The sequence below is a fragment of the Buteo buteo genome, chromosome 3 (assembly GCF_964188355.1).
Source record: "Buteo buteo chromosome 3, bButBut1.hap1.1, whole genome shotgun sequence".
Taxonomy (NCBI): Eukaryota; Metazoa; Chordata; class Aves; order Accipitriformes; family Accipitridae; genus Buteo; species Buteo buteo.
The window spans coordinates 15,129,565-15,141,762 of record NC_134173.1 but is presented as its reverse complement, the minus strand read 5'-3'; the positions used below and the strand labels follow the sequence as shown (position 1 = coordinate 15,141,762).

Genomic DNA, 12,198 nt, shown 5'->3' with positions numbered 1-12,198 from the left:
ATGTATAAATGTTTGATGTAGCCAGTAGGTATTGCATCTAGAGTTCATGGATTTTTTAAACCTGGCATACATTATCATGGACAGAAGGGATTGACACATTCTGGTGTTCAGAGCAGTTCCATGGCTGTTATAAATTTCTTATAGAAATATTACTAAGGCAGTGTAGAACAGCAGAAGCCTAAACTCTGAAATATTGAACTCGACGAGTAAGCTCCAGTGTAAAAGTAGCTTGTTAGTGTTTTTTCACAGCAAAGGATGATTGCTTTTTTCATTTTGCTTTCTAACAATGCCCCAAGTTCCCTGGGAAGAGCGCAGGCATGCTGTGCTTGAAAATTTTATGCATTAGAAAACATGCATTTCATACTTTTAGATTCTACTATCCCAAATTCATTTTGCAGTCTTTGTTTTTCCGCTCTTCTGGTGGACTTGTCAAAGTGCATTTCTTGTCAATTAGTAGCATCTTATGCTCAGACCAGAAAACTGGTCTGAGGGAATATTTGCCCAGAATAGATGGTGGCACACACACACAATGGCCACAGTTCTTGCCATTCTTACTTCAACCTTTTTGTTTTAAGCAAAATCCTCACTAAAGATAGCATAAAACGTGTCTTCATCCAGTAAATGTGTCTTTCTCCAGTACAGCATCAGTAGTTTCACACAGGACTCATAGTAGATATTCAACTAAAAGAACCTAATCAGCTTAACTGATTGCTGTTAATCAGAGGTGGAAATACACATTTATCAAAACATCAGAAAATGGCTAGCCATTACATCCCATTAAGTTTTAGAAAGACAATACTACATGAGATACGAGAGATGAGATATTATAAGAAGATATGTGAGGAGCCCAAGTATGTAACTATAAACTGTAAATGCTGCTTTCTGCTTATTTTTCATCCTTTTGAAGGCTTTTCCTGTCCTTTTTCTGCATTATTTTATATATGTGGTTCTTTGTGATGATTTTCTTTTGCAGGACTCTCTTTTTTTTTGTTTCTTTGTTTTTACACTTCTTTTATCCACTTGTACCTTTTCCTACCCACTTACTTGTATAGTTGAAAGGAGTGACTTTTTATACATAACAAAATTTTACAGAAAATATTTTGAGGATTCTCAAGACCTTCTCAAGCTGCTACTTACCTGAACACAAACTACAATTGATTTTAGCTATCAGGCTAATGAGAAAACCTTACAGAGAGTTTTCCCACTGCTGGAAGCACTAACACAAGGATATCATATCCACAATCAAAGTTGGGAGTCAGAGATGCCAGGTGAATGCAGTGCGAGTTCTTTGATCCATAACAGAATTGCTGCTGTTTGCAATTGAGATAACAGGGAAGATCTGTCTACTTCACTTCTGCCTGGCTTATGTCAAAGAGGAAAAGTTAAAGCAAGTGGGAGGGAAGTCATGTTTCCTCTCTAAATGAAATACCACATGTAGAAAATCAGTGGAAGTTCAGTGAATGTTTTATACTTGTGGTGGGGGCTGTACATTTTCTGTAATTATTTTTTGATGTTATGTTGTTATCGCATATCCAGTTTACCACCGAAGGCATTATTTGACTGCTTGTGCCTGTATACATGTCAAGTTAAAGTTTAGACCAGAAACGTGGCCTACAGCTAAGATCTTCAGTTCTTACTGTCAGCAACTGAGAAATAGAGGGGTTTTTTTTGCCATGTCTCATCCCTGGTGCTTTTGCCTGTCCCAGGCATTGCTGCTGTGGCAGGCTGCTCCCAAACTGGAGTTGACAACCTGCCAGTTTTCAGATTAGTGTTGATGAGTCCTTGGTTATCATTAGCATATGTTAATTACTCATTAGTGTATGTACATAGCATGGTGAGTGTCTCTGGACAACCCTGTGTGCCCATAATATTTGCATATGACTTTCTGAAAATTCCTCTGTGGCCACAATGGTCAAAGCAGTAGCTCTCATACCTTGAAGATGGGAAGAGTGACATTGAAGGAAGACAGCAGTGCTTAAATCCCCATCATGATAAAATCATAGTGTACTGAAAGTTTCAGAGAGTGGCTGACCACAAATGCTTTCAGTGGCCAAAACCATTCCTGATGGTTCATTTAAAAGGGGAGGGGACGGGGGCGACACTTGAAATGCCTTATTTTGAATTAGTCAGAAAACTCAACATAGAGTGCTCAGGGTGTTCCCTTCCTCATTTCTTTGCACTTCATGCATCCCACTTTTGAAATGAGAAAATGCAGCATTCATTTTCCATAAACTGGGAAAACTGAATTTTTGAATACACATTATAATTAAGTGACTAATTTGCCTTTTGTTTCCTGGTTCTGTGGTTCTAATCCTGGCTCTGTATTAGTTCCTTAATAATTTTTACTTCTATTGTCTTGATATTATTCATCCATCAAAAATGTTAATTGTATTAGTTCATTCCTGTTCAGCCCTCCAGAAATTTTCCCTCCTCTCCTTAAGTGGATATACTTTGATCAAAATGCAGGAAATACCTGTTTCCTATGCTTGCTGTCAAAATAGAAAGGAGAGCAATGACACAAACAGCGTATCTGTCGGCATCGTGATAGGTACAATGTGTTTCCAATAGCATTCAATACATAGATGAGAGGTTAATGAGGCATTATAGGACAAATACTCTTGTCGATTATGCCAAATGTGGTCCTATGTTAAATTCTTAGTATCATAGTTGTTGGTATGTGCAGATGCAAAACTGGTTTTTATTATAACGTTTTAGTTTAACTTCTAGGTTGAGCATGATCAATTATTCCAAATATTGTTGGCACCTCTACAGTCGTGTCCAGTGTCATAGCTTCTAAGCGCCCCAAGTTCCTCAAAGATGAAGTAAAGTGAACAAATATACCTATGCAAATTCGTTCCTTGGCTGTTACTATGCTGGCATCTGTTAACTGGCAGATGCCTCCTTCTTACAAAACTCGCTACTTCCTGAGAGAGGATCGAGTAAGTTCAGAATTGTGTCACATTGTGTTTGGAATTAATTCAGACTCTAGCAAGTATCATCTAAGAGGATTTCCATCCTCAACACGCTGGGCAAGGAGTAGTCCCGAACATAACAGTGACTTTAGGGCTTCAAAAGGGAAAAAAAGAAGAAAATAAAGATCCTGGGCCACTAAGTTTTATTGCTTCTGTTGTAGCAAGTAGTGATGCACTGCCACAGGGCTCCTGTATTATTACACTATCATTTATTTTAACCAGTAATGGCCTTATTTGGGTTTTATATCTAACATTTTTGTATTTGTCAAGGTCAACAGTATTCACATAGATTAATGCTGCTTCACCTGTGTTCTGCTACTAAAGACACTGGGAGGAACTGAGTAATATTGTTATGGGATGTGTTTGTCTATGTTGGGGAATAATATCTCTTAACAAGGTGGCAGAGGTCCTGTAGCAAATATCTATATTTGAATATGATCCCAGCTTCCGGGACTTGGAACTTATATCCCTCCCATTCAAAAGTGAGATGAAAAACAATAGGCAAGCCACGATGAGTGAAAAGGTTTAATCAAAATACTGTAGCTGTTTGTAGTCTTTGCAATCTCTTTATTTTCCTCAGACCAATGTTTTTCATTGCTCTGTTTGTTGTACAGCCAACCGTAAGTGCTGCTTCTGTGCTAAAATGATAATAGTAATATATGAGTTCTTGGTTTATCTTTCACAGAGCTGGTAAGAATAGATACTCATCCAGGACACTGTTAAATAGTATTTCAGCATTATCAACAAGACCTGAGCTTTACAAACTAGCAGAACTAATTATCTAACAACATTTCCATGTTTGTTCTATTACTTAAACTGTCAAAAATGTAAATGTCTTGTGTATTCAAGAGCATGTCAACAATTGGTTTTATTATCCTCTCTTTGTTTTTAATAAACAGGGCGGGGGGGGGGGGGGATGCTAAAGAAAATGTTAAGGGGTCAGAAGTCTCCATAAAGTAGGTTGGTTTGCATATAGATATGCATTAATTACCTACGCTGATTTCTTAAATAACATGAACTGAATACTGAGACAAGAGGGTAATTTGCATGTGCAACCTAGCATCCTTCTTACTTAGAGGTGATACAGCACAAACAGCACAGTTCAATCTTCCCCATCAAAATGTCTAGGTCATGTTTTATGAAACTACTCTTTAAGTAGGAAGAGACAAAAACTGTAGTTATAGTCATAGTAAAGTATTTGGGATTCAACTTCTTAGACTCCAGAATATCACTTCTCTTATTGGCTATAGCATAGTTTCTAGGGTCTAGGAAATAGAAAACAGAGCCTCTGCACAGCATGTTTACCATTATGTATGGATATATTTCATAATTACATGTCAATTTCCACATTCTACCTTTTATGCCTGACTTTATTGAAGTCAGCTTTTTCTGCTTTTTATATTGTAACTAGCATTAAGAATGATTTACTGTCTTTAACTCTTCAGCATTAGTTACATTTATTCTATCAAAGTAATTAATATAAATTAGAACATTTAATGAGAATGGATGGGACATCTTAGTAGCAGCCAAATAAAAGTGGTCTGAAGCAAATCCCAGACAGAATCTTCCTTCTTATCAAAACTGAACCTCAGGGAAAAAAACTAAAATACATTTTTTCTGCTGTGTCTTATGATGGACAGGGATACACCCTGTGGAAATAAATTAGAAAAATACAGTGCTAGTGGACAATCATTGATATAGTCCAGAGAAGGACGCAGCCTGCTTTCTGCACTTCCATTAAGCAAAAAGTGGAAAGCATTTGACATGCAGGAATGGGTTAGTGTTGCCGATATGCCCCACTAGTCTCAATGTGCTGTCACAGAGGGCAGCGCAGAGACAGCGACTGTAGAGGCAGCACAGGCAATGAGAAGAAAAAATATCCCAAGAGGCATAATTACCACTAGTGTAGTGTACAGAAATCTCTCCCATGTGACAAAACAAATAAAAACATGCTTTCATGAGAAAATTTTTGTTTATATTATATTATACCACTTAAATGGTCATTTGGTTTAGGCAGAAAAAGAAGTAGTCTTGTCATGAAAAAACACTGTTCACACAAAAAGTCTCCCTTTTACAGGGAAGATTTGTAGGGCAACGCATCTCAGTTCAGAAAGACTAGCAGTGTATTCATCAGACTAGCACATGAGATTTTTGTTACCATGACTGCATATAATGTCTTAAAAAGATGTGCAACTTGGAAAGTGTTAAGGTCCTCTAGGAAATACTGGAGAAGGACTGACAGATTCCTCTGAGTGATGGAATCCCAGCTACCTGGGAAGAAATCATCGTCACTCATTTCCACTCCATCTCTGAACATCTTCCTTCTCAGAATTGCAAAATGTTGCTGTAAGTGGTTTTAGTAGGAAACCTGCTTTGATAGCATGAGGGATCCTTTAGTTCTTTTAGTTGAAAACGCTGAGGATGTCTCAAGAATCCAAGAGCTGATCTTGAACACATCTTCAGGGCTAAGCTCCATGATCAAGTTACTGGGCCATATGAGAGGTGTGGTGATACTCCATGTTCCCTGTATTAACTCAGGCCAAATTCAAGGTGATTCCACATGAAAGCAAGCTAATTTAAGATTAAACACTGCTATCTATATCTCATGAGCCTGTGCAAGAACAGTGGAAAGTTACCTACCCCAGCCAAGTGCAATAACATGACAATAAATGTTATGGAGGAATGCCTATAGCCAGCAATCAGTAGATACCATACATAATTACTTTTTTGTGGTCTATATTCTTGCCTGTAAATAACCATCATTAAGAGGGGGCAGGCAGATGCCTCATATATCAGATAATTTTTATTATTTGCTTCTCAGATCATAAAATTGCCAGGATACCTATTTGACACTCCAGATAAAACTCTGAAATGCTGATGGCAAAGCATGGCAATCTAACTCATTATTCATGTAGGAAATGCGTAACAGGCCACACTCGGAGTCTGTGCCTGCTCGTTCTGGATGGCTTAATTTCCCTTTCACAGATTTTTCACAGGGCATTTTCCCTACTTTCACCGACCTTGTCTCAACTTTAGGTCTTTCTAATGATGTCTGCTGTTGAAGTTCTATACCTGAATTAATTACACTTTGTGCATATTTCCTATTAATTGTCTTCTCTCTGCTTCACCCATAGACCTTTCCTAGGTCCCATATTGATCCTATTTCTGTAGTTATCTTTTTTCTTATTGATTCCCCCACCAAATGTAACCCCTTTTTGCCTGCTTTAGTGTAAGTTAGGGTTCTTATCAACATTTTCTTATTTCTTCCTCTGTTTTTCTATCCTTTCAATGTAGAAGTTGACTTAGAATTTTATAAAAACACACATAGTTTATTTTTCAGCTGTTTTGGTAAGTAACCCTAGGTATAAAAGGAGCTTTTTATCTAAATATGCCCCTGCCACAAAGAGTTTATTTGCTTTCCTTGCTTTTGTTTTATTTTCTCAGAAAAGAACAACTTTGGGAGGAAGCAAACTAGCGTGTGTTGAAGGCTGGAATGAGCAAAGAATCTGGACCCTCAGGGGAGCTTTGCATTCATTTTATAGTGAGGTCTACTGGTTAGCTAGCCTGTCTTTAGTGTATGCTGTGCGTAACATCCTTGCACACAAAGAACAAACAGCATTTCTGTCAAAATGGCTTAGCTTAAGTTGAGATAGCAACAAACAAGGAAGGAACAAAAGTTAGATATCCACAAGAGAGATAGTGTTTGTGTGTCTCACTGATAATCTAATTAAATTGGAGGCAAAATGGCTAGTTTTTAGAAAATCAAAGCTGTAGTAACACAAGAAATAAGTGTCTTAGTTCAGAGTTAAATATTGCATACCAATTAGTTTTGTCCTGACTGACAGCCACAGCTTCAAGGCTTTAAAGAAAGGCTATCTTTTATTTACTACTTGTCTTGTGACAATAACAGACCTGGTCCCATATGTGGCATCTGGGCCTTGAAGTGTCAGAGTAAACAGCTTCCCTGTTTAAAGGAAATCAATTTCCACCCATCAGGTGCAGACTATACAACAGCAATTACATCCAGTTTGGTAACTGGTAACTTTTAGCACACCGATTACTGGACAATACCTATTCATGATCTGTTCTCATTTAAAAATTTGAAGTCCAATTTTACTTAAAGAACTACAAATGCTAAACTAGGGCAGTAGTTATTTATTAGTTATTAATAGCTGTAGTTATTAACAGTAATTAGTTATTAATAGTAACTGTTTTTATTATTTTTTTCAGTACTTATTTGAGGATGTTTACTTTTTTTTCATTATTTGTATGTAGTTTTAGGTACTTTCAAGTATATAAATCAGTCATTATTTCTTTAATGCTAAATTATTTGTGGGTCAAAAGAAATCATTCAAATCCATTAAAAGATTAGATTTAGATAAATGGAGAACTAAAACTTTTCTAGTCACAATTGTCATTTATCTTCTATTTTAAAACAAGGACTTACAGCAAATAATGTTTCTGAGCATCTCAGTTTTGAGACAGCCTTCATTATTGTGAAAACACATTTTACCCTTAACTGAAATAGTGAAATGCTGAGATGTCAAATTCTTGTCCTCTCATGCAGTTGTCGAATAATGCACTGTTAAACTTTTAAAATATCTCAACCATGACATGAGAGCATAAACGTCAACTTGGGAAGAAGTACCATTTGTAAATGGTGGTCAAGTCAAGTCAACAAAGTTTCCTTTTTGAAGTGAATTCTACAAGGTCAATATATAATATTGATTCTGCTCTAAAAGACTGAAGTTACTGTAGTGAGCAAAGGCAGTTGGAAACCATTGTGTGAATTTGGGAAATGTTGAAAAAATCTGCCAGTGCTGGTGGGAAAATCTCTTTGGCTTCAACAGAAGCCCTACCTTTGAGTAAAAGCAAGAACTTTCAGAGTTGATCTCTGAATCCAGTTTGTCCTGGGCCACAAGCTTAGCTCTCACTTTCTCTCTATTCCTTCCCTTGGCTCTTGAGCCAGATCTGCTAACAACAATGGTTGTGAAAAGCTGTGGCAGTATTTTAAGAAGTGAAAAATTTACGATGATTTGCAACACTGTTTTTCTACTGGTTTCATTACCTGCCCAGTTACATCATTCTGTAACAATACAGAAAAAAATGCACTTTCCTATTTCAGTCAAAGCACTTCATAAATTTTAATGCATTGAATCCTTAAATATCCTAAAGCATAGGTTAATGACATCCCTGTTTTAAAGTTGGAAAACACGGAAATAGACAAGCTAACATCAGCATTTTTCAAGCATCCGCAGACTGTTAGTCTCTCATCAAAAAACTAAAGTATACAAAATCAGTGACTTTTTTTGACAGTGAAGGTCATACTGGGTTGCAGTGCATAACTGTGGCAGTATCAGGAAAAGAAGAGGCGCACACCTTTGTCCTGTCTTTTCTCTAAAGTCATTCTAGGACATATGAAAGTTATGAACATGTTATTAAATTGGCAACTGAAAAACCGTGTGTGCTTTGAACATAGACAAATGTGAATTTACTCACAGTTATTTCATTTTCACTCATAACAAAGCAACATATTAGCAAGGCTAAACCTGAAACTGTAGCCTTAAATGGACAGTTATCTGGCACCTAGAAGAGGCTGTAAAGAAAATAGTTTATTTGTTCTGCTGACTGTGTTTTGACTGTAAATAGAAGAAGTCAAGAAGTGTGCTTCACCTCATGGGCTTGTCCACTACTGTTGGGCAGATAAGTAAAGATCCTCTGTTTTTTGGGGAAAACTCTTAAGCTTAGGAGAGCACACTTACCCATTTCCCTGTCCCCATCTCCATCATGCTTAGGAGTGTTTCTATTTTAGTTTGTGTTTCCTTGTTCTAGAAAGAGTGAAACTAACCCTAGAACGTGCTGCTGATCTTGGTGTCGTAACTAGAATAGAATAGAACAGAAAATAAGAGAAGACTAGGCTAGGCTAGGCTAGACTAGACTAGACTAGACTAGAATAGAAGGTCTAAACTCAGATTTTTCATCTGAGTAAAGCAATAAAATCCTGAGGGGCTGAACAGGAAAACTTCACTATAGCGAAGGGATTCATCTCCTTGGGAGACAGATTACTAACAACAAGTTTAGATAGTAGAAGGAAAGTTTTATACCAACAATTTTTGCTGTTACAGAGCTCAGACGTGCCAGGTACTGACTGCGTCATTCTTGGGGCATTTAAGTCCCCCATTTAAGTTAAACTCCAAAGCGAGTTAGGGGAATTCAGCGCTTTAAGAAATGATGCCCGTAATTCTCCTCCACCTCCAGTTTTGAGCGGCTGTGTACATGTCATCCCTTGTTAGCCAGGGAAACCCACAATCTGGGCACGGGGAGGCTGCCATCAGTGGCTCTCCGACATTGGCGTGACATGTCCGCCACAGTCGCCCGTTGAAGCAGGACCCCAGGGCGCTGTCACGGGCGGTGGGAGAGGTGCCGGGGCAGTGCCGCAGCCCGCACCGCTGCCTCCACCCGGGGCACCCGCGGGCGGTACAGACCCTCGGCTGATGGGCAGCGGTGGTGGTTAGGTTTTGCTCCATCAAAACAAGCAGCTTAACTCCTGAATCTTAATCACACCCCGTTGCCTGCTTCTTTGTTTTTATCCCTGTAGGATTCTTCATCCTCTGAAACCAACAAAAATATCATATTTTGCTTCAGTTTCTGAAACCTCGTCACTTTTTCCAGACTTTCCATTTCACACCGCTTGAATTTTATTAAGATCTCTTAACACCAAAGCAGAGTAGCAGCTATATGATGCCCTGAGGGAGCTGAAAGGCTGTTGCCATAATGTCACAAAACTCTGGAGACATTTTATTTCTACCAGAAGCTCTTTGGAGGATTGTGGCTAAGGATATAAAGTTTCTTAAATGTTTACAGCAGGGATCTTGATCTCCATTGGAATTTCATACAAAAGCTTTTTTTTTTTTAATCTATTAGTTGGCACATCACATTAATACTGATGAAGCAATACCTGTCTACAAAATGGATTGCATTTTCTTTACGTCTTGGGATGGCAAAGACTATTTTTATTCCAGAATTATGGATAATATCCATACGGATAATATCGTGAATCATCTATTCTTAAGACTATGACTTTCTTTTCAACACCTCAAATGATAATTACTAAGTATTTTCACCAGGTATTTTCCAGAAGCACCTCTATCTTATCTGTTTCTGCCTCCAGTACTTTCTGTTCTTCCCAAACACAGCCGTGCATAAGTTCTTTATAGGAGGCCCAGGAAAGCATGTCTCCTTCAGTGAACAGGCAAAGATTTTGTAAGTGTTAATAAGGTTTTATTTTCACTGGTCAGCCTTGAAATCAAAAGCAACTGCTGAACTCTCAGTAGTCTCTTATGTAGCACAATAGTCCTGTTCAGATGAGTTTTGAAATAAAATTGTGTAGGAAGCTGTATTCTAATTTGATAAAAGATAAGTCTCATAAAAAAAAATTCCATTTTCAAAAAGCTGTAATATAATAGTGTGTGTGTGCATGCATGTAATATAGCAGGAGACATAGTTAAATGATTATTTAATTAAAACAATATAGATCTATATGTTCATTTGATGGGGAAATATTTTGTAAAATTTTAAGGTGTGAATAATCATACAGAATGAGATGCAAACTAAAGATATTGGTATTTAAAAAGCTGTTAGAATGTTAGACTATTCGGGACACAATTTTCTAAAATGCTTTGTAATTCTATATACCTCAGGCTTTCTGGGGCCTGCTGAAGGTGCTGGGATATTAAAAAAATTAGATGGCCTTAAAAATAATTTAAACAACCAAAACATTAAAGGAATCTGGTATTTTAAGACAAATCAAAATCTTTCTATTGTTGAAGGATGTTATGCATTAATGCCTCAAGTCAACAATTTTCTGTCATCACAGATGAGTGAAAATCTTTACAGAAAGTATCAGACCAAATAAAAAGGATTTTTTAATTCCATTTCTAAAATTGCAAGAAGTCTATAAAAACACAGAAGTGAGACACTGATAATATAATGGAACTACTAATATAAATATGTTGAATTGCACCACTGTTTAACACCATATATATCCTCAAAGTAAAGGTCACTCAATAAATGTAACATTGTTGTCTGCTCCCATTTTCTGTATTTCCCAGCCCTCTTTGTCATTGCATTTACCATGTACCACTCTTTTTCCTCAGAACAAAGCGACAGCGATATCACAGATAAGGGTAACAGCAGTTGCTCTCTCAAAAGAAGAAATAAATTTTATTTCTGGTGGCTTTTTTCATTATTTAATCTTCTTATACTACATAAATACTGTTCCTATTGTCAAATAGACTGAATGGCTTTTGTAATTATCAAGATAGCTTTAGACACTGCCTCACATCAAGTACTAACAGACAGTTATAATTTAACCCTCTTAATGCTGTCTTTCAGTACTGCTTCTTGGTAGTGATTAACCATAATAGCGTTTTTAATTGGTCAATGTTCTCTTAAAATGTCGACTTTTCAAAGTCATGATGTGCTATGTACTTCTGGCATCAATTGGTTAAGAGAATTATATTTAGCTCCCACTTACCAGTGCAGATATTTGAAACAATGCTGGAAATAGCTGACTGTATTACCTCAAGTTTTTATTCTATGATAAAACTTCTTTTTTCACTATCCAGATGATGATTAAAACTGAATTTAAAGGTTATGTTCATGAAGTTCTGCACATCTCTTGGAATATGTCTCTCTTCAATGATAAAAATAACTGCAGATGTTTGGAAGTCCAGAGTTTAACTGCAAAAGTCGGCATTTTCTACTGCAAGGTGTGCACTTTTTATAATAGATAAAAATTACACAGTACTCATCTTTTTTCCTTCCGTTCTTCTTAAATCTAACTGCAGGATGTGTGACACAGGAGAAGGGCTGTTCACCTTTCAGACACGAGAAGGAGAAATGATATATCAGAAAGTCCATTCTGCAACACTGGCAATAGCAGAGCAACATGAAAGATTAATGATGGAAATGGAGCAGAAGGCAAGGGTAAGTTCCTTTCACCAAAATCTTTAAACTTATAAAAATTGATAATGAACAAAAGAAGTATGGAGTAATGCCAGTCCATGGTTCAGCTGCAATGATGGTATTAGCTGTGTGGCTAAGACAAACAGACTTTCGGATTTATGTATTTTCATAGTAGGGGATTTTCAGCATGTGCTATACAAAGATCTGTTGTTGGTGTCTTTTTCAAACAGTGGGTACCATTAAACGCAAAATCCATGGT

The 12,198-nt window shown here is 37.1% G+C and overlaps 1 protein-coding gene across 1 annotated transcript in view; it reads left to right on the top strand.

Annotated features, from left to right (window-relative positions):
• Positions 1–12,198, top strand: part of DOK6 (docking protein 6) — a 258,270-nt gene that overhangs the window by 182,269 nt on the left and 63,803 nt on the right. The window contains exon 6 of the mRNA XM_075024292.1: positions 11,822–11,960. Coding sequence (XP_074880393.1) covers positions 11,822–11,960 — 139 coding nt within the window. The remainder of the gene's footprint in view (positions 1–11,821; positions 11,961–12,198) is intronic.